This window comes from Periplaneta americana, chromosome 13, assembly GCF_040183065.1.
Source record: "Periplaneta americana isolate PAMFEO1 chromosome 13, P.americana_PAMFEO1_priV1, whole genome shotgun sequence".
NCBI classification, from domain to species: Eukaryota; Metazoa; Arthropoda; class Insecta; order Blattodea; family Blattidae; genus Periplaneta; species Periplaneta americana.
The window spans coordinates 116669586-116696875 of NC_091129.1; the positions used below are offsets into that span (position 1 = coordinate 116669586).

At 36.0% G+C, this 27290-nt stretch overlaps 1 protein-coding gene across 3 annotated transcripts in view; it reads left to right on the plus strand.

Annotated features, from left to right (window-relative positions):
* LOC138712306 (follistatin-related protein 5-like) overlaps positions 1–27290 on the plus strand; it is a 218015-nt gene that overhangs the window by 176231 nt on the left and 14494 nt on the right. For 2 of the 3 annotated variants that reach the window (XM_069843933.1, XM_069843934.1), the window contains exons 5-13: positions 415–699; positions 4373–4470; positions 4661–4877; positions 7639–7760; positions 10712–10849; positions 14260–14475; positions 17917–18067; positions 20293–20493; positions 25102–25248. In XM_069843933.1, coding sequence (XP_069700034.1) covers positions 415–699; positions 4373–4470; positions 4661–4877; positions 7639–7760; positions 10712–10849; positions 14260–14475; positions 17917–18067; positions 20293–20493; positions 25102–25248 — 1575 coding nt within the window. The remainder of the gene's footprint in view (positions 1–414; positions 700–4372; positions 4471–4660; positions 4878–7638; positions 7761–10711; positions 10850–14259; positions 14476–17916; positions 18068–20292; positions 20494–25101; positions 25249–27290) is intronic. The other variant, XM_069843935.1, reaches the window with a different exon arrangement.

Genomic DNA, 27290 nt, shown 5'->3' on the forward strand with positions numbered 1-27290 from the left:
TTTAATTTACTTCTACATTGAATTAGTGTCTGAATGAGTGAACATGTTATACATGTAGAGCATGATAGAGAGACCTTGAGCTTGAGTGAATCATTGTTTTAGTGAGTGACATTAAATTAGTAGTCAGTGATTGTGTACTGAATCAGTAAGTTAATGATAGAGTGTATTAATATGAGATTTAATTAATTAATGACTGAAGAATGAGAGAGTCAGTAAAAGAAAGATAGATTTGAGTGTGAGGAAATATATGGTGAGCTAGTAGTAACAGATGCCTGGCCTAACCACTGCATTAACTAACAAAAACTTGAATCAAATGCAAGAGTAAAGTAGATTTAAGTGAAGCCATGCAATGCATGTAATTTTAAAAAATATGTAGGAATTTGGTGAAGGCTTTTTGTGTGTGTCTTCTCGCAGGTGTGTCGGTAGTGTCTCTGGACAAGGCACTGGAGGTGAACCATCTGTCAGCGCGTGTCGGCGACAATGTGGAAATCAAGTGTGATGTGACGGGCACTCCGCCACCGCCCATCGTGTGGCGCCGCAATGAGGCTGACCTGGCTGCACTGAACGAGGACGAGGTGAAGGTGTTCAGTGACGGATCACTCTATCTGACACGCATCCAGCTGATCCATGCAGGAAATTACACATGCCATGCCCAGCGTAACAAGGATGTTGTGCAGACACATGTGCTCACTGTGCATAGTGAGTATCACCCTGTGAATGTGTCCATTATTATCATTATTACTACCTATTATTATTATTATTATTATTATTATTATTATTATTATTATCATTATTATTATTACAGTGGTGGCCGGGTAGCTCAGTTGGTAGAGCAGCTGGCTACGGATTGGAAGGTCCGGGGTTCGATCCCAGGTGGTGACAGAATTTTTTCTCGTTGCCAAACTTTCAGAACGGCCCCGAGGTTCACTCAGCCTCCTATAAAATTGAGTACTGGGTCTTTCTCGGGGGTAAAAGGTGGTCAGAGCGTGGTGCCGACCACACCACCTCATTCTAGTGCCAAGGTCATGGAAAGCATGGGACTCTACCTCCATGCCCCCCAAGTGCCTTAATGGCATGTTACCGGGATACCTTTACCTTTATTATTATTACAGTAAAATTCTTCCTATTCGACACCTAAATAACTGGCAATACCAAAACAATGGCACTTTCGGCAAAAAAAAAAAAAGTCATTCGTGCGAAAGGGAAAAGTCGGATGAAGATTTGAGTGATTTTTGTGGATCGCACATGCTGCATATTGTGTTTACTCTTTACATTGTTCACATGTGAAAACATAGATAGAAAACCCCGTTATGTCCCTGGAGTAGACCGGGTAGCATCGGTAAGTTGTTGCTTGGGTCTTGCAAACAATGCACAGAGACAATATCTTTAAATTTACCACTTGAACTCGCCCGTTTTGAGAGAGTGTTGTATGAGTCTAAATAGGAAAATGTGAAATTCTCTGTTCCTACAGCGTGTAAAAGTTTAATTCATGTGATAAGTACCATCATGGCTACTACTGCTAAGTGCAAGAGGAACATCCTCACACTCAAGCAAAAGCTTGAATTACTCGAGAAAATGGAGAGAGGAGTTAGTAGATCAAAATTAATGGACGAATATAAAGTTGGAAGTTCTTATTAAATATCTGAATCTTACTTATCAGTAGGAGAATGGTTTTCTATTGCAATAAAAAAGCATTCACCTACTGATAAATAAGACTTAGATATTTAATAATAAGCTTTATTTCAACAATACTTATCTGAACAAAAAATAACTTTGAAAATTTTCAGTTCTTGGCATTTCGCAGATTTAATAACCTCTGTCCTCTTTAAGTTTTCATTGGAAGGCAACCAGAGGCATACCCAGGAATTTAAGGTGGTGGGGGGCAAGTTTTGGTAACATTACTTGGCAAATGTATTTGTAATTTAAATGCAATATATTTTAAAGACAATAATAATTATTGTTTAAATACTATGAAATTTAAAATCAATTTAGATTCCCCATAAGTTGTTGTAAAACAAAATTCATTCTGTTTCATTCCAGAGTGAATGAACGGATGCCGACCTTAAATAAATCTAGATATATTTTGTTGAGAATGGTAGCTTCGTAATTTCTTTGAAAATCATCGGTCGGGTCACCCTCGCGCTGGCCTTCTATGCTCGAGATTGCAGGTTTTTATCCCGGCCGAGGTCGATGGCATTTAAATGTGTTTAAATGCGACAGGCTCATGTCAGTAGATTTACTGGCATGTAAAAGAACTCCTGCAGGACAAAATTCCGGCACACTGGCAATGCTGATATAACCTCTGCAGTTGTGAGCGTCGTTAAATAAACCATAATTTAAATTTCATCAGTCAGTTTAAAGCAACTTGTCAGCAGAACTATAAAGGATTTTTTAGTCTAAATATTGTTCATTGTCAGTAGAAACAATGCAACAATATTTTTCTTTCTATGTCTCACTCGCAACGCCAATAGCAGATTGTTTTTTCATGATTTAAATCTAATATAATTTTTAAATATTTCTTGAAAAATGGGAGGGGGGTTTAAGCCTGGTGAGTCCCCTTTGCCTGCGCCACTGGAAGGAACAGCAACATCTGTAATGTTTTTAAATATCCATATCTCATCTCATTGCTCGTGTAATATAGACAGACTCCTATGGTGCATCCTGGGCAATGACTCTATTGATAAATTGATCTGCACAACTGGCTTCCTTCACATGGATATTGGCAAACAGGCAAGTACCCACCATTAGTTAAAAAAATCGATTGAGATAATAAAATTGTTTGGTGTAATTTCTTCCTGCTCTCTCACCAAACGTTTGTCTCTATCGCTGCAATTCATATTAATTTTTTACACACCATAGAAATGTTATATCACATCATTCTAGGCAACTACTTGCATATCCTTCAACCAAATTCGTTATGCTTTTAAACATTATTTATTTGTGAGTTTGTTTACATCATGAAAAATTTAAAGTGAAGGTCTTCTCCCCCCTCCCCCCCACAATGGTAGGGTCCTTAATTTGGCGTTATTCACCCTGACTGTATAAGCATGCTCATAGATGTTGCTTGTGCCAAGAAGACCATTTAGTTCGTCAGACTACCCAGAGTGCACAACGGGCAGTGGGTCCACATAACGTTCATAATGAATAATGATGGAGAATTGTTGGGATGTCACAAGGGAACTGGAGTACCTGTAGAAAACCTGATGTTGCCTGGACCATAGGCTTGCCCAACATAAGGTGGACGGGATTTAACTCAGGTTGCCTGGGTTATAAGCCTGGTGCTCTAGCACTGAGCCATTATGGTGATATGTAAAGACCTGTAGAAAGTTTTAGAAGGAGTGCAGATTGGACTTTTTCATTTGCTTATTATGGAATAATAAATCACAATATTTTTAAAATTGGCTGGATATTCATCTTCATATGTTCAAAGAAAACGGGATGAGGAGGGGTTCAGGAAATCGTTGGGCTCATTGCAAGCCCGTAAATCTGCTTGAGTGACTGAAAGACGTAAATGTTACTAGGGCTAGGATTTTGATGACCTATAAATCATTAAAAATGTCCCAAAAACAATGCATTTATGACCTAAAAATCTTTCAAAAATGCCTTTAAAATGCCCTAAAAATAGATCTTACATAATTGGCTTAGTAGGAAAAGAGGTTTTGTTCTACTTAATATTCAGATCAGTAATTAAATTAAATTTTAGTACTAACATTTAAGTTTATTTAATTGTACACAGTTTTTTCTAAGTAGTACACTTTAATTAATTATGTTACCTGATGTAGTTTCCATGTTGTCCACCACAAGGCCACTCTTATCCGGAACTAGCAGGCATAGAGGAGTCTATATTGAAGGGGTGGTTGGACTGATCCATTACATGGGGTGTAAAACGTTAAAATGGCAATAGTGTAGAAAAACGATTATAATATTATACAAAATAATGGGTATTAATGGACAAAATATGTAGAGAAAATATCAAAGGAAATAAGCATTATTTTACATTAATAATGGGGATTTATGGCCAAAATTAAATGACAATGCCTCAAAAATGATCGAATAAAGCAAAAAGTGCTCTTATGAGTTGAAATAGGCAAAAAATGCACAAAAATGCCCTAACATATGTGTCTTAAAACATTCAGTTTATCACATAACATATAAATACTAAAGCAACTATGTTTCTGGCTTACTAGAAAAAAGATGCAATTTCATCAAAATTCTAGCCCTACTCATTTCATTTCAAATTCATATATTTGTGTTACTTACTCTTTATCTTCTTTCCTGGGAACTTCTCTCCAGTTTGGTGAACCCTTTGCATCGAGTGAAAGATTTTGGTGATTTTGTAGCCTGACATTCACTTCATATTCTGTGTTTGCAGCTATTCCTGAAGTGAAAGTTACCCCACGAATCCAGTCTCGTCGTCCAGGTGAAGAAGCATCCATGTTCTGTCACGTTATTGGTGAGCCATTTCCAAAGGTAAGTGCAAATTGGAATGGTCACGTTTTAAGCTTTACTCAGTTCTCATCACATATTCGAAATACTAGTGACTATTCTGTGTAAAATAGAGTAAAATAATCAAGAAAACCTAATTAATCGAATTTAAGATTGCATTACAGTTTAAGTACGAATATTTTGAAATGTTAGGCTATCTTTTCTGTGCCACCAGGTAGAGTGGCTGAAGAATGATGAACCCCTGAAGCTGGATACGCCCCACAAATACGAGATCATTGGCAACGGCACAGAGCTGCAGCTGCACGACATAGCATATGCAGACACTGGTGCATACATGTGCCAAGCGACCAACGTGGGAGGCATGACAAGGGACATATCCTCTCTGGTGGTACAGGAGGATCCCACACCAAGTACGTCCATTCAACTCAAGAGTGAGAAATATTTAATGTTTACTCAGTATGTTATCAATAAAATTTCAATAATATACAATAAATATTTGTAGGGGTTATAATTGAATGAATGATTTTGAAAAATTGCAACTTTCTATGAATTATGGCATTATAGGGCAGGAAAGGACCATTCCTTATATACTACAGCCCCAAGTAGGCTTATTTTACGTCCCTGTGAAATGAGTTGCATGCCAGTTGTATGTGCCAGCTGGTTCTTCCAAGAGCTGCATCGCACATTCCTCTTCAGTCTTTCACAGTATATTCGTAATATGATTTCCTGGTGATGGTCTCTGTACCTCATTCTCATAAGTTGTTAAGACTATAGGACAGCGTTTTTCAACCTTTTCAACATGTGGCACACTAAAGGTGTAATTTAAAGTCCTGCAACACACCCATATAATCCGAACCAGTGGTTCCTAACCAGGGGAAAATTTTGAGGGTTTTAGAAGGAATGTGTTTACTGAACGTTCACATGTGCCTCGTTCGCTGAATGTTGATTCTTGTGGATTCACTTTTTTACTACTCGTTTCATTTTCATTTATCCGATTTACTACGATAAACTTAACTATTTTAATTTTCTCACGGTACACTAATGAATCACTCACTGCACACTAGTGTGCTGTGGCATACCGGTTGAAAATGGCTGCTCTGAGACATAGCCTTCCATTCCAAAATATCTTGGAGTCATCTAGAAACGTCATCACTTCAATCTCCCTACTTTGTATATAGCATAAAGAAACGCGTGTCATGGTAGGAGGATGAGCCAGCAGCATTTCAAATTGGAGATGATAATGACGGAAATTGTGAAGAGCATTGTTTCATTGAGTATGAATGTCATGTTTGCCAAAGCCAGGTAGTCTCAAGCGATAGAATCTTAAATTGCACTGTCAGTTATTCTAGTGAAGAAAAAATGTTCAGTATGTATAATAATATAGCTTCTCAGCTTTACCACTACTAATAATGAAGTGTATAATAAATAAAAAAAAAAAAAAAAACAGTTTGCTGACTCTTTACAGATATTTGTGATAAAAACACAAAAACTTTGTTATTCAGTTCGAGGTAAATTTATTTGTGAAGAAGAAGAAGAAATGTTGAAAGCCACAATGTGTGAGTAGTATGAATTCAGAGTAATTCGTGATCTTGAAAGGTTGTATCCATAAAAAGCTTCCCTTACTAAGCAAACTCATCAGTAAGGACACTGTAAAACGTTGAATAAAATACTGTACATTATAGTCAGTAAATAAAACTATTGCAATTCATGAAAGAAGTCGTTACTTAAATACTGTATATAAATCTTGAAAATAGTCATTATTCAAATATATAAGTGATGAAAAAATTCTGTATTTAAACAGTAAATCATGTGAAGAAAAAGTTAGGGCCGTATCCAAAGCGGGCTTCTGTTGGATGATCAGCGTTTTTCGTATTCATAAACCAGTGTTAGCGATAGGATATGATTTGAATTCTGTACAAGTATCCAGTGGATAGCCAGGGCTAGCTTGGTACGCTCGTAGCACGTGCTGCGAAATTTCTATGAATAGCACCCTTAGAATATAAAAACATGGAAATCACTTTTAAAAATTGGCAATAAAAATACACCTATTGCCCTGTAGGTTTCCCTGGTTTTAATAAGGCTGGCTACACACTAGACGAGAAAAGTGTCATGTGAATGTCAAAAACATTAGGCCTATGTTCATTTGCACACTAGAGCTGATTGACTGCTGAATTATCAAAATACATTATTCCTAGTTTTCGTTGTGTACTCTTGCTGAAAATGAGGTAAATTATCTTTTACACATTTCTTCTTATTGTGTTAGTGAGTAACGAACCTAACCAGTGCACATGCATGACACACAGATTTTCATTTTTCACAGCTGAACAGTCATGTTTTGCACAGGATAAAAAATGAATGACAGACTCATTTCCGTACTTATTTTGAATATTTCACTATCGAAAATAAAGTAATAAAACTTCGTGACCAATGAATGTACGATTTCGAGATATTAATAAAAATCGCCAAATTCGGGAAAAAATTAGGAAAATTCGCGACAAATCTACAGAACGAGTCTCGCTCATACATATAATAATTTTAACTCTCTGACTTATTTATGAGAGATTCATGAAAAGATCATTTGCGATCATTTCCAATGTCAACAGCATCATGTCAAATAGGATTTAATGTTATGAATCTAGAATGAAATATAGATTCACATCTTCTTTATTACATACAGAATGAATCATGTAATGACAGTTAACATGAATAATCTAAGTCTTTAATTAAGTGAAACCAATAGAAAGCAAGCTGTACTAGTAAGCTTCTGTGAGATTCAACTGATTCGCATTAAAGAGGAAAGCAAGTGAATTTTGGTTGTTAAAAAATTTTGCTGGCTCCTAAATTTTCGGTCAGTTTGTCTAGTTCTGGCATACAACACAAGTTACAACATAGACTGATGGCTTTACAGCGTTCAGTAATGAATTATCCAATAGGCTAGACTTTAAGTATATGGAAGACTGTCTTGTCAAAACTTACAAAATAAGTACAGTAGACTACAGTGTGGTATTACAGATATATTTCCCAATTGAGAGTTTTACTGACCTCTAGTCTAGACTAATGCTAGGACTGTGTACGAGAATATAATTCTAACTGAAAAATTCTGAGCAGAATTTCAAGTGTTCAGGTTTTAAAATGTTCAACAGGTATGTCCCATGTAAATCTTTTTTGATACTTTTTATATTTATTCCACAGCTGCACCCAATGAGGAGCGTCGTTTCTTTTCCTTCCATGACTGGGGTGTGTCTGTATATGAACCAACAGCATGCAGATTATATCACCAGATTCAGGCTACAGATATAATCCCCGGAACCCAGGTAAACCTCAAAATACTATTGCTTAAATACGATTTGAGACTTTCACGATTACCGACCTAGTGCAAGATTTTTGAGTATTTGAACTGTGTCACAGATGTAAAAATTCAAATATCTTGGAGCAACAGTAACAAATATAAATGACTCTCAGGAGGAAATTAAATGCTGAATGAATATGGGAAATGCCTGTTATTATTCGGTTGAGAAGCTTTTGTCATCTAGTCTGCTGTCAGAAAATCTAAAAGTTAGAATTTATAAAACAGTTACATTACTGGTTGTTCTGTATGGTTGTGAAACTTGAACTCCCACTTCGAGAGAGGAACAGAGATTAAGGGTGTTTGAGAGTAAGATTCTTAGGAAAATATTTGGGGCTAAGAGGGATGAAGTTACAGGAGACTGGAGAAAGTTACGCAGAACTGCATGCATCGTATTCTTCACCTGACATAATTATGAACATTAAATCCAAACGTTTGAGGTGGGCAGGGCATGTAGCATGTATGGACGAATCCAGAATTGCATATAGAGTGTTAGTTGGGAGACCGGAGGGAAATTGACCTTTGGGGAGGCCGAGACGTAGATGGGAGGATAATATTAAAATGGATTTGAGGGAGGTGGGATATGATGGTGGGGAATGGATTAATCTTGCACAGGATAGGGACCGATGGCAGGCTTATGTGAGGGCGGCAATGAACCTGCGGGTTCCTTAAGAGCCATTTGTAAGTAAGTAAGTCATTGATATAAAACATCCAAACTTTCGGAACTCTACCATCAAGGAAGACAGAAAAAAGGGAATAATCAATTTGTTTGATTCGTTACCAAGAGCTTCTCTCCAAGACTGGTAACAAATCCAGTAGATAAACTTTCCCTTTTAGTGCCTTCTTTGATGATGGAGCCTATATATAACTCTGAAACGTTGAATGTCCCTACATCTGGATCACGATGAATATATTGAAAAACCTCGCACCAGATCATTACACCATTTGGCATTATTTTTTATGATTGAATACTAAGTGTTGTTAGCTCATTTTTTAGTAGTATTCTTTTTTTCCTACCATGTACAAGTTCTTTCACAATAGAATCAAATTTACTTCAAAAGACCTATCTCTGAGAGCATTGTAAGCCAGTAGGGAATTAATTTCACTGGGAGGGAATTTTTGCAGTATTAGTGGTCTTTAGGTTGGTAGAACTGCCTATACTCTGTGTCAATGGCCACATTCAACAGAACACATCAACGAGTTATCACTAGGTCATCTGTGATGTGACATGCAATAGTTTGGATGAGTTTTTCTGAATGCATTTAAATCTTGAATTGTGATTTGACTTTTTGAGTTGACACGATTGAAAATTGATAATTTATAAAGCAATTTAAAACAAAAGAAAATACACAACTTTATTTGAAACCTTTTTTTGATGATAAAATGATAAACATGAAAGTAATAGGAAATATGGTGCACAATTTCATCAGCTCTTTACTTTTTCTGGCAATAGTACCAAGGCAGGAAGGAACAAGTGAGGAATAAAGATTGTTTTTTCATCTTACCAATGTAAGCAAATCACAAATCGAACTTTAAAAGTGATGGAAAAGATGGTATCTTATTCCTCATACTATGAGGAGCAGCAGACAATTATTAACTTATTAGCAGTCAATGTGTTTTTCTGAATGCAGCCGTAATCTCAGCCACTGACCATTCTAGTATCAAACTAAAGGGTGCTGAGACAGAGGAAAACCTGAACAATGCTGGTCACATCAAGAGCATCTTGAGATATAGAAACAGGCTGAACTGATTCTAAACTTAAATGATTCATGATGATGATGATGATGATGATGATGATGATGATGATGATGATGATGACGATGATGATGACATAGAGGAGGAGATAGTATTTATAAATAATTGATTTCCAATGTTAAACCCTATGTATAGTTAACTGTGTTACACAGTGTATTTCACAATACTATAACAAGGTCACACATTGCAGTGTTCGAAAAACTGTAAACAAAACTTATAAAAAATAAGTACAAATTATTATTCAGTTCATGTAATGAAGACTTTTATTTTGAATAGTTATGTAATTAATTACATATTCGAATTTCAGTATGTTAGAAAGGTTTGTTACATAAACTCAATATTATATGGAAAATGAAGAGAGTTTCCTTCTTTCTTGTTTTATGTGAATGTACATTTGAATTGGTTGTCAATTGACTGAAATTTATTTTCATAAATATATACAAACGGTATTGACAATGAATGCTCTCAGGATGCTGTCTTATTTATGATATCTTATTCACTTCTCTAATCTCTGAGAATATCAGCAAATATACTACTTGGTTCAAGAAGTTTCTGGAATATACTTTTTTTCGTCAAAATGAATAATGTTATGTGGTACATTTTTTTGTTTCTGGTGTTGGTATTATTCATGACATTACTTCATCATAGTCGTTGTTGTGTGACAACTGTCTATTGTTGTTTGTGTGATATTTGTTCTTCACATTTTAGAATGAAGGCTGTATAAGTATCAAAGACGACCAGCGCTCTGCTCAATCTTTAGACCTGCTTTTTTTCATTGCTGCTTCACCATAAACTTCAAGCATTCTTAATGTCTCTGAAGGAGATTTGTGCAAAAAGACACAAAATTTGATATTTGCGCATTGTTCTGTATCCCAAATTCTGAAATGTGACAAACGAATATCACACAAACAACAGCCAGTTGTGGCACGACAACAACAATGACTATGATCATGAAACTTCTACGGAAGTGACGTCATGAATGTTGCCAACATCAGACACAGAAATACAGTACCACATAACATTATTCATTTCGGCAAAGAAAATATATTCCGGAAACTTTTTGAAACAAGTATATACTTATGAAGTTGTGAATGCCATATCTATTATACATTTTTTTCTTTTTAGGCAAACTTTATTCCTTTTATTGTCGCAACTGTGTTGCAGGAATATGTGTGTGGAGACAAAGGTGTAAATTGTAGCTGGGGCCAGGCTATCAATGTTGCCAACCGCTATGTTTACGTTGCCCAGCCACGCAAGGACCGTGTCTTGGTGATCAGCAAGATTCAGATGGTGGTAGTAGATGTAAGTATATGATGAGTTGATGGCTGATGACAAATTTTCTAACAACAGTAATGGGCATAATCTCGGGGTGTATGTATAGAAACTTAACTGTCAAATTAAAAGAATAAATGCATATTCATAAAAAATATAATGCACATATTGCCAGAAAAAATCCAATTATAACCAATCTAAATTAAACTGATTCACATCCATCCTATCCAACTGACTTTGAGTATATGCCACCTTTCTTTTCTCCCAAGTTCACTCTTAGTCAACTCAGTCCAAACTGATACAGTGTTAATGAATCCAATTTTATTAGAACTTAATTAATCTAACTGATACAATTCTAATCAAATGAACTTTGCCCAACTTTACCAAATCTAGATTAACCTTAACAGTTGTGTTTTAAAATAAATTTAATAATTGCAATGTTATATCAGCTTAATCAACCAAATCTTATTCAGCTTTAATTAACCTAACTTTACTGGTACTTATTGCCCATGCAATTTAATGCAGGCTTAAGGTAGGTGCTCACTTACTGGAAAAAAATTCGTTCGTTGGATTCGGATTTTTATTATAGTATCACTCACTTGTCTGCATTTCCGAATTAAACATTTTTTCGTGATAAAGTAGTGTTCAGATTTTCTTCCGTATCGAGGTAATATGGTAAAAGTCAAAATTCATCATTGATCTTATTTTCCATTACTATGGAAACAATTGAAGTTGATTTTTTTTTATATCCCAAAATAAGTTGTCAGATCTGTTTATAAATTTTCACTCTTTAAAAATGCATCGGTTTATAAAATAATGTTCAATGAGCAGACATGCATATAATATATGGAGCAGCTTCTGGCAATGCTAATGAGGCACAGAGAATTTGTGCAACATCCTAAGCGTCACATTATTTAAATAAATATTTTCCAAATCATTGGATTGGAAGAGTAGGTCCTACTGCTTGGCCTATAGGCTTACATTCTCCAAAGTTTATTTTTTGTATCAGGGGTCATATTATGCTTGTTGCTCACAGTCAAATTAGTTTAATAAATTTAATTCAATTGAAATTTATCAAATTCCTGTTGTTGATGAGTTAAAACCGAGTTTGGTTAAGTATTGAACACAATTTTTCCCAAATAGGTAGGCCTACTGTTTTCATCAAATATTGGTTGAAACCTACCAGTCAGTGGGTGTGTGGAAGCAGCACTGTCTGGTGTGCAGATTGCGAAGTTCAAACATAAACATTAAGCATGACTGACTGTAGGTGGAACAAAGAAATTGTGACAAACGACATTCACAGATTTCAATTGATAAAACAGTACAAAGTATTCTCTTAGATGGCAGGACAAACAGACTGCATAGTTGGAAATAGTGTTTTTGAGAGAAATTAGATGGAAAATTTGACTGTGAGCAAGAAACCAATTTAATAAACTATTTATCAAAACTTTCATCATATTTATTATATAATAAATTTAACGAAAAATTTGACCGTGAACAGCAGGCATTAGATGCTAGAATTTTCTTGCTTTTGATGATCTTTGTACTCACCCGCAGATATTTCGAAGAATTCGTCATTTAATTATACAACATATTTTGTGTGTTGACAATGGCAGCTGTAATTTTGAACAGTTTCTATAATTTTTAAGTACCATTTTCACAATAATTTACTGTATAACCATCTGAATTAAGTAAACAGTTTACTTTTTGCATCAATGTTTTTTTTTTAAATTCTCATTTATTTCATACTCGTATCATTATCTCGATATGGAAGCATTTATGGACATACTTTATTGCACAAAAATGTTTCATTCTGTACTCTCTACCACAACCATGGGGAAAAAAATGGCTCCGAAGGGCCACTGCACTCAAAGCCGCCTTACCCCACTCCACCGACTCTCCTCCGCCTGGTGCTTCTCTAGACACGCTTCATTCAGTGGTGGGTATGGGTTCGATCTCGGGACGTCAGTTTCAGGAAGAGCGGCAGAAAGAATTTTTTGTTACTTGCAAAAAGAAGAAAGTCTGTTGCTTAATATGTGGGTTTAAAATTGCGCATATAAAGCGCTTCAATATTACCGCCACTTTAATCGGAAGCATAGGCTAAAGCTGACTTCGGTGATCTTACAAGTATTTATTTACAATTTTAAAAGCTATTTTCGTAATATTTGTGAAAAGATACAAAACAAGATATGTTTATGGTATTTTCAGGATTTAGATACTTGTTATTTTATTAAGTAGTATCTGGAACTGAAGTTATTTAAAACTTTGGGTGCATATTAGGCCTACTTGATGCGTTCTCTTTCCAAGAAAGATTTTCAGAAGAACTGCAATAGACATGGAGACGTGTCTGTTCAATAATCCATTTGTATTTGATGTTACCCAAGCATCAGAGCACTATAGAGATGCAAAAGAGCACGCCACTAAAGTGTTTAGGAAAAAATGGATTACCTACCAGAGGAGCAATTCCCTAATCTGCGCACATTTGCAATGCGTATGGTATCTATGTTTGGCTCAGCTTACTGTTGTGAGCAGTTTTTCTTTTCAAAATGAATATGACCAAAAGTATCTCCAGGTCTAGGATCACAGACATGCATTTAGTTTCAGTATTACGGTTGAGTTGTTCTATTTTAGAGCCAAATATATCCTTTTTAGTTAATAACAAGAAATTTCGAGGGCAATCAACAACAAAAAAATGAAAACCAGCAGTATAGGCCTACAGTAGTATTTCGTTTCATTCATATCTCATGTATTTTGTTTAATATGTTTTAAAGTTAAATGACAGTGGAGCTTAGTTTTACTTTCTTTAGTATTTATAAAAAGAAACAATTGATTTTGTTGATCATTATATTGTGTTTAATATGTTTTCCAGTTAAATGACAATGGAGTTTAGTTACTTTATTAGTTTTAAAAAGAAACAATTTATTATGTTGAGCATTGTATCTTTTAATATATTGTGCAGTTAAATGACAATGGAGCTTTGCTTTTTTCTTTATTGTTTTTAAAAAAGAAATACTTTATTATGTCGATCACAAGGCAGTTCAAGAATTTTTTGTGCACATGATAGTTATACAATTGAAAAATATATAATTTGCCTAATGACAGTAGGTGGCCGTCATAATTTATTATTGTATGATACGTGTACTTCCTATGAACAAAATACTGTAAAGATTTTGAAACAAGAAATAAGAGCGGAGGTATTACTGATGCGCAAGGTGTGTCGAATCCACCACTGCACTTGCCTTAGCAAAACAACTGTCTTGTCAAACGAATGTGGGGTGGGTAGGAACGTTCCCTCCCTACTTTGCTTATAGTCCCCATAGCTGCTCTACCACGTCTGAAAATTAGGAATAGTTATTCTGAAATATCCTGTAAATCACACCTTTTGTATGCCTTATAGTTTTGTGACATATCCATCACTTGCCTCAACTGATTGTGTACAGGTTGTGGTGACGGACAAGTTCCCCGTGGAACTGCATTACGTGCCACACCTGGACCAGGTGTGGGTGCTGAACTGGCGCAGCGAGCACAACCAGGGCATCAAGACCATCCAGATAATCCGTGATGCGGCACAGAAGAGGAAACATCACACTGTACATCCAGAGCCAATAGATGGCCAGTTTGACCTCGTGCGCGGCCTCTTCATGCCCCCAATACAAGTGAGTCTAACTTGTTTGTGTTACTTATAGAGAGCAGTCCTCTTCTCAGGTTCATCCACAATGGTCTAGTGGTTTTCTTAAGGCTCGTCTCCACTATTAAACATTTAACAACAACATGTTAAATGTTAAATTGTTTACCGTTAACATCCCAACATGTTGACTGAACATGTTAATGCTAATTTCCTTTAACACTTTGTCCACACTGTTTAAAACAGAAAATCAATATCCCGAATTTAAAAGAAAACTTACAAATTAAACCAAACCCTTTAACTCTATTAAATATAGAATATAATCTAAATTTAACAGAAGAAATACTGAAATCAGAAGTAAACACTGAAATACTGAAACAATTGTCTTTAGAGACAATTAATATTAGGTATCCTCCACAAAACTGACTTCATTTATACATCGACGGATCCTTGATCTCCAGAGAACAAGGTGCCGGTGCAGGTGTTACGTGCTGTCTCTTCTCACTTTATAGATCTCTTGGATATGGAACAATAAGTTTTGATGGTGAAATCATTGCAATAAGGGAAAGTCTCAGGAATCTTCTATGCCACATCAATAAATTTAGGAATGCAGTTATATTGTCAGACTCCAAAGCAGCTATTCTATCAATAGTCTCTAAACACACACCTTCATCTCAAACAGCAGAAAAAACTAAAATGCTCTCTCAATTAATATCACTCAATAAAAGAATTGTATTCCAATGGATACCATCCCATTGTGGAATCCCGGGAAACGAGAATGCGGATGCTTTAGCAAAGAAGGGCAGCACTGCTACTTACAGACCTGTTACTAAATCTACGTATTACTCTGTGAAATTATTTATTAAATCTACATACTTAGACTTCAACAAACAAAATTTGATAACACAATCCCAAGGGAAAAAATGGAACTCTCTGCGTCAAAATCCACAGTTAATTCCCGATTTACCACGAAAATCGTCTGTAGCTGCATTTAGATTGGCAACAGGCCATGATTGTTTGGCCAAACACCTGCATAGAATTGGAATATATCAGTCCCTTAACTGTCCATTGTGCAACTCAAACCAAGAAATGGATTCGAAACACCTCAAAATCTGTGCTTCAGTGGCTGGTCATGATAATATCTTTGAAAAATATTGGAGTGCAAGAGGTCAAATGACTTTATTGTCAAACGCCTGGCATTAGAAAACAACAACACTGTTAAACATGTTAAACTTGACTTTCTTTGCGTAGTCCACCATAAACAGTCTATGAGATTTTAATGTAGGTAGTGTCTTATTTTCAAACCTTGGACAATGGACTCAGATAATGATTTGACTTTTGTAATTGCCTCAATTGCTTGTTAGAAGACCTTAAAAAGGAAGAAAATGAGAATGTGGATGCGGCAATATCTTAGTAAAAGACACTATACAGAAGACATTCTAAACGAGCTTAAAGTTGAAGATCGATTTGGATTCAAAAACTTGCTGAGAAAGTCAGAACACGATTTTAATATAGTGCTACAAAAATACTTCCTGTTACATCAATTTCAGAGCAGCCATTTCATCTCAATTAAAAAAATTACAGCCCAATTGATTGACTATCATAGGACCTACGATGTGATAGATGTTAAAGGAGGGGGTAATATCGTATAATTGTTCTTTCCGAAGTTTTACAAACGTTAACATACGTCAATATTTGACTTCCAATCAAAAAGTTTGTATAAAACAAGGTAAATAATTATATTAACAAGTTACTCTATCCAAATACGACCATTACTGATGTCAATGTAGCATTAACGTTTAGCATACAACGAGAGTGTGAAAGCTCTCTATTGTGTTCTCGAGAACAATTAAATATAATTCTAGTTCTCTAAAACAGTCGGCCTTCTTTGTTTTGTCTCTGTATTCTTTTGCAGACAAATCCCACAAACAAGCCTTTCCATCAGTTCATTAATTTTATTCTAACGTATTTTATTTTGTCCACTCCATTACTTCGAACAACTTACAGTCAACACCAAGGACCAATGATAGTGTAAAAATGATCAAGATACACGCCACAAAATCGGAAGTTAGTTGTTGCTATGGAAACTGTACAAACTTTGCTGAACTGTACTGATGCTGCACGAGCAAATGAATTGACTTGACATGTTTTCCATTGCTGCTGGAATTATTAGGGTAAAGCCATTTGAGATGAGCAAATCAAACACAGTATTATTATATTAACATCTTTTAGTGTTTGATTTATGTTTGAAATTGGATTAAATTGCAAAGATTGAAGGGTGAGACAACTCATACGTACTTAGGTCAGTTATATGAACCTATTGTGCTATCTCCTTAGCAGCTTCTCAGTGAATCAGACATCACTCAAACCTCAAACCATTGACCAACTTGAGGATGCTCGAAATCGGAGTGCTGTTGACGATGATCATATCTGGCCAAAAAAATTGCCAGTACAGATGCTCTTAAATATGCGAGAACAAAACACTGATACAGAATGTATTTTGCTGTTCTGCTTTCTTTTGCACCCACGATAATCACATTTATCAATTAAACCCATTTATGCAAGTGCTTGTTTAAGGTACAATGAGCTCTAAAATTGTTACAATTAGTCGCAGATTTTTACACTATAAATTTTGAGATTTTCTGACTGTCATTGGTGAGGATGTTGTTATAAAAGGCTTTTCTTGTCAACATCTGATTTTTGTTTGCTCAGTGTTTGTTAAAATTAATATAGTATGAGCATGTTGGATGACATGGTATTGTCGGGAAAATAGAGTTTGTAGGTTCTGGAGGCCAGAAAATTTGTTCTGAGGACAGTCCAATAATGTCGTTTGCCTTTTCTCTGATTATTTATCACCATGTCCTTTAACTCACGTAACTGAGAGAACACTACTTATATCAATTTTATCCGGGTTGTTTATTTATCACAGAATTTTGTACATACTATATTATAAGTTTCTATTTTTATTTAGAATACTCCATTAATTTAGTATTTTTGTTGCAATTTGTAACTTACTGGTATTACCAGGGGTACATGTTCTGCATGTTTTTAGAAAGCTTTTAAATCTCACAGTATTCGAATATAAAAACTTTGGTGACGAAATGATGGTCAAGTGGTCAGACCTTCTGGCTACAGTTCATAAGGTCCCGAGTTCGATTCCCAGTTAGAGCACAGGAATTTTTCCTTAAAGAGAATTATTCCTGGGTTCGTCCATGGTATGAAATTTAGGTTATGTTTAGATTTAAGACCTCTCCTGGTGCTACATAATCATGATCATCCTATCATATCATCAGGGTCACCTTCCAGGTGCCCCAATCTCAGAAGTGGATTACGTATTATAAGTCTTTGCCAGGTGAGAATGCTAGAAATGTCGGAAGACAAGCTCGTGACATTAGAAAAATAATGTTGAATCATATCTTAATATGCAGTACAATTGCTTCACTAACTGTTGATTGTCCTCCTCTCTTTTCAGGATATGACACACATGTTCAAATATGGCTACGTGACACATACAAACCAGCGTGGATTGTACAAGCTGGATCTGGCCAACATGCGCTACATCCGTAGCATCGACCTGACGCCATTCAACTGCGTTCCTCGGCAGATACAGTTTTCAGCTTTATGTAAGTGATGAGCTTTTCGTCAGGGTAATATTATGAACGAGTCTTATCAATATAACTACTTTAAAATAAAATACTGCACCAATTAGTGTAACCATATTGATAGAATACAAGACACTCGTACTCGTAAACAAATTGTATTACTGTACCAGGAAGAAGTGTCAGTGGGGTTCCAGAAAGCACTGGAGTAACAGGTTTTCAAATGCGACAAACTCAGAGTTTTAATGCGTGAAGCTGATAAAGATAATGAAATATTTATATTTGGCAAAAAATTTTAGATTTTCACACTATGTATTGCGATATCTTATCTCCAAAGTTTTTGACCTACTTACACATTCTATCATCAGGATAATTTAGTATGAAACTTATCGGATTGTCTATTCTTTTGAGTCTATTATGCTTGGTTAATCCAAACAGACCAGTTGGATTAGACAAGCACAATGGATGCAACAGAATTGGCAAACCCTCAGGTCTGATATTTCTTCTTCTTCTTCTTTTTCTTCTTCTTCTTCTTCTCCTCCTCCTTTTCCTCCTTCTCCTCCTCCTTCTCCTTCTTCTCCTTTCTTCTCCTCCTTCTTCTACTTCTCCTCCTCCTCCTTTTCCTCATTCTCCTTCTCTCTTCTCCTTCTCCTCCTTTTCCTCTTTCTTCTTCTCTTTCTCTTCTTCTTCTTCGTCTTCTTCTCCTCCTCCTCCTCCTCCTTCTTGTCCTCCTTCTTCTACTTCTCCTTTTCCTCCTTTTTCTTCTTCTCCTCTTTCTCCTCCTTCTCCTTCTTCTTGTCCTTCTCCTCCTTCTCCTTTTCCTACTTCTCCTTTTTCTTCTTCTCCTTCTCTTTCTCCTCCTCCTCCTTCTTGTCCTCCTCCCCCTCCTTCTCCTAATCCTTCTCCTCCTTTTTCTTCTTCTTCTTCTTCTTCTTCTTCTTCTCTTCTTATCCTCCTCCTCCTTCTTCTCTTCCTTCTCCTTTTCCTACTTCTCCTTCTCTTTCTCCTCCTTCTTGTCCTCCTTCCCCTCCTCCTCCTCCTTCTTCTCCTCCTTCTCCTGTTTCTTCTTCTTCTTCTTCTTCTCTTCTTCTCCTCCTCCTCCTTCTCATTTTCCTACTTCTCCTTCTCCTTTTTCTTCTTCTTCTCTTTCTCCTCCTCCTTCTCTTCTCCTCCTCCTTTTCCTACTTCTCCTTCTCCTTCTCTTTCTCCTCCTTCTTATTCTTCTTGTCCTCCTCCCCCTCCTCCTCCTCCTTCTCCTTCTCCTTCTCCTTCTCTTCTCCTCCTCCTTCTTCTGGTCCTTTTTCTTCTGCTCCTTCCTCGTTTTCCTTCTTCTTCTTCTTCTTCTTATGGCCGGATTGTTGGAAATATTCCATTTACTTCCAGCTTCTCAAGCAGTCTGTGATGTTGGTTTAGGATAATCCGCTGCAATGGGTAGGTGACCAGCACCCAAAGTGCAGTAGTGCAGTTGTCTTTGCATATCATGCATAGGTCTGGTTCCAGATGCCTATTCTTTTTAAGTGTTTTGGGAGGCAGTTTTGTCCCTTGTACATCTTGAAGTTTGCCATTGCTTCTTTTCTTGTTTAGTTACTGGCTTCCTTTCCTATTCTTGTTAACTCTAACCATGGTTTGTCCTGTATCCTAGTTCTTATAGTTTGGTTGTAGATTGTATCTTTTGTCGTTTTTATCCATCATATCAGATTGTTTGTGGTAGGTCTATATTGTGATTTTTGTTTTATTCGTGTGCTTTTCTTTGTTATATGGTGTCTGCATTTTCATTGCCACGGATGTCTACATGTAATGGGATTCATTGAAAGGCTATTTGTGTGGTTATTGTTGTCATTAATCGTATTGTCCTTATTTCCTGTATTTCTGAAAGAAGAAATTTTCAGTGCCTAGTTTCACTGTGGTTTGGGTTCAGTCAAATGGAAAAACATTCGTACTTCACCATTTCAAGAGTTAGAAAATATTATAATGAAATTTATTGTAGTTAATAATAATTATAGGCCTAATTAAATGATTGTAATGTTTGGTACATGTAACACACATGTTAGTACTAGTATTTTAGCCTTTTCTTCCCATTTTATGTAAACTCCCTTTTAAGGAAAATCACTATTTAAGGGGGGGGGAAAAAAAAAGTAATCTCTCAGAGATTCGTTAAAAGGGGGTTCTACTGTATTTAATTTATCACTTTATATTATATTTCAAAACTTCATTATATAAAGTAAGCAAGTGCTTGTCTATGCTTTCAGATGGCTTTGTGATCATGGAATGCGAAGAACCTGTGACAGGCAGGCCCACTGGACAAATTCTGCTGGACTACCTGACGGACACAGTGTTGACGCACAAGGTTGGGCTCTTTGGACATCCTCATGTGTCACCCAACAGCCGCTCTGTTGTCACACTTGACAGAGGCCGTGATGGTGTCACTCTTGTGGTGCAAGAAGTTGTTGGTGAGTTGCTGCCTGTGCTTTGATTGTGTGTAAAGTTTTATTATGTAGATTGGTGCTAACATGCATGTGTAGAAGCAGCTGTAAGCGAAGTCAGTTGTGTGATAGCCTTGATCACGTATATAACAGATTGGCCATCCCCATGTTAAAAACGGTAACATATGGAAGAGAACAACCACCAGGATCGCCACCATTGATTGAGAATGACTGCTAGATGAAAGTACAGTTGCTCCATGTAATTCAAATGAGAGTTATTATAACGTGAATTTTTATGCAATAGCTAAATGGAAGCATAGTGAAATTGGTTGCCATCAAAGCATATAAAACTGAGCAATCTGTTATATATGTGATCAGGGGTGATAGTCACTTCAGAGGGAGAAGTGGAATTGGATAGGTGTCCAGGGAATTGTCTTTGCTTGTTTGATCTACGCCTGTGGAGTAATGGTTAGCATATCTGACCGCGAAACCAGGTGGCCCGGATTCAAGTCCCGGTCAGGGCAAGTTACCTGGTTGAGGTTTTTCTGGGATTTTCCCTCAACCCAATATGAGCAAATGGTGGGTAACTACTGTCATTGCAAGTTATCTTGAACCTTACATCCCCTAAGTCTGTCTTTGTAACTGCTCGGTACGGCGTGTACTCATCAACATAACGACACTGCAAGGATGCCCCTCCCTCGGGTAACGTGACTCTTTTCAAAAAACGTTGGTTCTTTTATCTTACGGCTCTCTACTGTAAAAGAACTTGGTTCAATACAGACATCATCTTCTCTCGATACTCCGGTTTTGAGAGGAGAACATAGTTTCGTAGCAAGCTTTAATTAACCTGTAATGAGTAAGTATTTAAATATAATCGTGTGTACATTCCTCTCTCATCCGGGCTGGGGAGCGGCAATGGCGGAGTTACTACAGCTATTTCTATACATTATATAGGCCTGCATGACTTGCACCTTCAGCTAATAAGTACATATTCTTATAATAATATTTTACAGGCTTATTATTTGAATTTACATTAATTTACAATTATACACAATCCATATTCCTATCATTGCTGCCATCATCACTTGTTCCAAAATTAATTATTTCGCCAATGGCATCATCCATTCGGAATTATCTTCTTAATCGTAGGTACTACTTTCTGAACACGATAGAATTCTTAGATTGTATCCCGAATAACATGTTGATCGAAGTCGTCCACTTCAACTTTACACAAGTCTAATTCTGGAATGAAATAATATGTTTAGTAAAACTATAAGAAAATAATAACTTGCAACAGTAATTCATTATGTCACTTTCAATACACACACTATTGTACATAACTATTATAGCAATAATTTCTAAACATTACATACCTATTCTTTCCCGGAGTAGTAGTGAGGTTCATTCGGTTGTAATTCAATATTATTTTCAATTCTCTTCACAGAACTAATACTTTTGCCGGAATATTTAGCCGCTCTCTCATATTCCTTAGCAAGAGGTTCCAGTAAATATTTGTTTAATTTTTTCTCCTTGCAACGCTTAATTTTATTATATTTGCGATAATTTCTCTTTCTCCGCTGTGGATAACAGCGTTACTTTTTCTCCCCGGTGGTGTGATTTCACCATAATTACTACCCTGTGGTTGCTGCTCCATGGTAACACTACTGGTACACAGTGAAGGAAATAGTGCTATGTTTCTTGACAAGAGATTATGCTGCGGAGCATGCGCAAACAACTCAGTTGGCTCCACCCGTGTTATGCGCTTCCTTCCCTCTGCCCCTCTGACCCCGCTCAGAAGGTTCAATATAACTTGCAATAACAGTATTGGTTCTGGATCCCAGACTCATTTCACCGGCATTATCACCTTCATTTCATTCAGATGCTAAATAACTGAGATGTTGATACAGCGTCATAAAATAACCCACTAAAAAAATAAATAAAAGAAGTAAATTCGCTTGTTTGACAATGTTATACAATAAAATGTTATAACCAGGGAACGGATTTATATGGACTAAAAATATATGAAATATGTAAATATATATGTAGTTATTTTTACCAAAATATGGAATTAAATATGGATTTTTACCAAAATATGGAATTAAATATGGACTTAAAATTATAAAAAAATGACTATGTACGTTAAATATTGGTACATTTTAATCAAACTAAACAAAAAATATAATGGACGTACCTTATCTTCCAATGTAGTTTCAACAAAACACAATTTTTATTGTCTGTTACCATAACAATAGGTTACAAACATTTCTTTCAAGTGCTGAAAAGTGAATCTTCTTCTATTGTCTCTGAGGATAGATTTATACTGACTAAAAGAGCGTTCGACGTCACAAGAAGTAACTGGTACATAATTCAATTTCACAATGTCTGCTGCGGATAAGTCCAAGTTAATCTTCACTGTTGATTCACCACTCATCACAGCAACAACCTTTTGTAGTTCTTCATATCCAGGGTTTTTTGAAAGTACAGTGTCCACCTTAGCTCTTACTGCATCTGCAACTTTACCTCTACCACGATTCAGTTGTTCCACAGTACTATTTATAATTTCAAAACTTTCAGATAGTGAAAGGTGCCTATTTTGGAGACTTTTGAGCGTTTTTATGATGCATGAAAATGTATGCTGAATGTGAGCTAAGTCATTCTTCACACTTATGTCACAGGTAACTGTTTTCGCAGTATCAATTGAGACTGCATCTTCAGAGTCCAATGCAAGGAGAACATTGTTAATAGAGTCTATATGTTCGGCATAATATTCAACTGCTTCTAGCCATGTACCCCATCTAGTTAAAATTGGCTTTGGTGGCAATGGAATTTCAGGGTACATTTCTTTCAACACGTTAACTCTACTGGGAGCTTTGAGAAATACTTTTTTCACTGATGAAATCAACAAATCTACTTTAGGGAAATTGTCTCTGACCACTTCTGCCACACGATGAAATGCATGCGCCACACAAGTAAAATGAGTCAATTTAGGATATACAACAGATAATGCTTGTCCAGCTTTGACCATATAAGGGGCAGCATCGCTAATAAAGAATAACACATTATCGTACATAATACCCTTTGGCCACAGGATACCCATAGTTTCGTTGAACAGTTTAACTATAGTTTTGTTATTGCACTTTTCTAGAACATCACAATGTAAAAGAATTCGTTCAGAATATTGTTCACTTAACAAACCGATAACTACATTACCAACAAGTCTACCTTCTTTGTCGGGAGTCTCATCAATGGAAACCCAAATTGAACTATCTTTAATTTCATCTCTTATCTTCTGTATTGTCTCATCGTAGATGGATGGAGCATACGTCTTCCTAAGTGTTGACTCATCCGGGATTGTATGTTGAGTATATTTTTCAAGGAATTCCCTGAAGACCTTATTCTTTAGTTTGTAGAGAGGAATATCAGCAGAGATGAGAGAACGGCACAGGTCGATGTTAAACTCAGATCTTACATTCGATGTTGTTGGTTGTGTTAAAAACAATTGTCTCTGCTTGGAATTTAGTTGTTTGTTGGCCTGATGTTTACTAGTTGTAATGTGTTGTTGCACCAGGAACTTTTGTGTAGATGATACTGCACACTGACACAAATTACAAAATAATATTTTATTGTCAGTTGATAAACCATCTTCTTTAAATTCTGAAATGTAACTTGTTAGTTTTGATTTTAAATTGACTGAATGACGTACTTTTGGCATATTTACCGTCTTTATAGTATGATTTACAAAACTGAACCTATGTGTACTCTGACTGGCATTTAACTGTTGAGCTGCACAACTGAAGTCTGTTAAAAATTTTAAATTAAATTAATACAGTTTTGTAACTTACTTTCCCATTGTTGATAGGACTGCTAATTTTCAAATAACTCTGATGTTAAAGGGATTACTGAACATGTGTTTAAATCTCTATTGTTGAAATGTATTTTTAAAAGTTAATGGAATTTTGTTTTGTTTTATTGTTAAACCTAATATAATATGGACTGTTTTATATGAAATATGGAAAATATATGGAAATTAACGAAAATATGTACTAAACTCTAAAATATGGAAAAATATGGAAAATAAAAGTAGGATTTTTCAACCCTACACATTGTGAAACATAAAGATAATGCAAAATATAAATTATATTAGCTTTATAAGTAAATATGTATTTACATATAAATCCTTTCCCTGGTTATAACGAACGCCAGATTAACGAATTTTTCAGTTTAGCGAATTTTTATATTGGTCCCCTCCATTTCCCTGTACTTTAGTCTTATTTTGCTGAAAGCTACAGGAGTACTTAAAAGTGTCTGAAATTCCTAAGGGGCAGTTGGTTTAGTAATACTGTTTATAAATACTTACTGTTAACATCTATCACGTCAACATTTTGTTTTCTTTGTTAATTAATGACAGAGAAAAATTCGCTCCAGTGCCAAGAATCGAACACAGGACTCCCATTTCTACGCACTGGGTGCTGTACTACTGAGCTATGTTGAGGCTCAATCCACAGAACTGGATCAATTCTTTCTCCTTTGGTCTTTTATCTTTGTGGCTATCATTAATAAATAATTACCATAACAAAATTCCGTAGGACCAATACATAAATAAACTTTACATAGATTTTGTTTTCTGTTTGACAGAAAGTGGTCTCAAGTTCTCTTTCGATGTGAAAACAACGCTCAACATCAGTGACATCACATTCTACCCTTCACAGACAACCCACGGGTATGATTTATATGCCAGTGCAACAGACAAGGAAGACATCTTGTTCCTCAATCTGGTGACAGGTAGGCCTATATATGATTTTGTGTATTTTTTACTGTACTGTATTGTAATTCAGAAAGTCAAGTCATGATTTCTTATCAAACGAAACAGATTCGACTTTTTAGGGGTCTTCTCACAGTAGTTTGGCTTCTGTTGTAGATCATAATATTAACTCATCTATTGTGTTCAGTCTCTGCAGTTGAAATAAAACTTTTTAGTATAAACGTGACACAATTCAAGATGTACCATTGTAACAGGAACTCTGTTGGATTAGTGTAGATGTTTTTCTCCATTTCATATGCTTTTGAAGTTAACGATGTACAGCGATATTGCACTAATTTCCTTCATAAAACAACTGGTATCCATTCTGAGCGTTTATCAGCACAGTTAAAATTTGAAATTATTTTGGTGTAGTACTGATGTAAAGAAATTCAATGTTTTGGAGCTATGCCATCAGGAAAATCCAGTCTTGGAAACGGATTCAACAGGCTCAGTTTTCCTAATGTTGAAGCTGATTTCTGGCATGTAAGTTGTCTTTACATCTATAACACAGTGCAAATTCCCAAAAACCTGATAGCATGCTGATCACCATGAAAGCAACAAATAATACTAAGAATAATTTTTTAATAATAATAATAATAATAATAATAATAATAATAATAATAATAATATTTTACCGAATTTTGTACCTTTCTGGGGAAAGGATAGTAAAATGTAGTGAAAAATCATAAATTTTCAATTTTGTTTTCCTTTAAAATACACTTTGATATATATATATATATATATATATATATATATATATAAGTTGAAATGCGCACACACCGTGCATGGGGTAAGAAACATTACTTGTCTTGCTATAAGCTGCGATGGATTTCTGTCTCTTCTTAAAATACACTTTGATATGTGAAAAGTACATTATATACAATTTAATGCACATTAATGGCCTTGTCAGCTGTTGCAACGCCAGTTTTAAAGCTCTGGTGCACAGGGGTTTTTAAAAAACACTGAACTATGATTGTATTTTCACGCAACTTTAGTTTTTTTTTTTATCCCATACAAGAAGTTATGTATCTTCGGAACTATTAAAAATGTTTCTTTAACAGTAAGTACTTAATTATCTACGCTACTGCCATAGCATTGCAGTTAAGACATTTCACTGCAAACCGGAAGGTCATGGGTTCGATTCTCGAGGTCTAATGGATTTTCTATATTGATCTGATCTTTCCGGCGGCACTATGGACCTACGTTCATTCCAATTGCCAATAGAATTGAGTGCTAGGGTTGGGGTGAATGTGGCAGGTACATAGGACTGACATCCCTACCAAACTATGCTGAATGTTCTTAAAGGTGGGAGCCTTAACTGCCAGCTACCCTGTGTGTCTCAGTGGCCTGTAATAGAGATAATTTTAATAATTTCGAGGGAAAAATTGTTCCGGAGCCGGGTATCGAACCCGGGACCTTTGGTTTAACGTACCAACGCTCTACCACTGAGCTACTCGGGAACTCTAACCGACACCGATCCAATTTTTCCCTCTATATCCACAGACCTCAAAGTGGGCTGACAACCGTCAAGCAACCAACTTCGAGTGCACACTAACTCCGTGTGACTTAAATTGTGGTTTTCTGTTAACGAACAGTAACGTGTATTATGCAAATCAAGATTTCAGGTACAACTCCCTGTAAAGTTGATTTGAATAATTTCGAGGGAAAAATTGTTCCGGAGCCGGGTATCGAACCCGGGACCTTTGGTTTAACGTACCAACGCTCTACCACTGAGCTACTCGGGAACTCTAACCGACACCGATCCAATTTTTCCCTCTATATCCACAGACCTCAAAGTGGGCTGACAACCGTCAAGCAAGCAACTTCGAGTGCACACTAACTCCGTGTGATAATTTTAGTTTTTCTACCTAACACAAAGTATAGAATTTCTAGACTTATACTCATGTTTTATTGACTTTTCTGTATTCTAAGAGAACATGTTTCATAATACAGAGAATCGCGAATTTTTATCTGTTACTAAAAAGAAACTTACATATTTCTCTCACAGTCTGTATTTCACTGA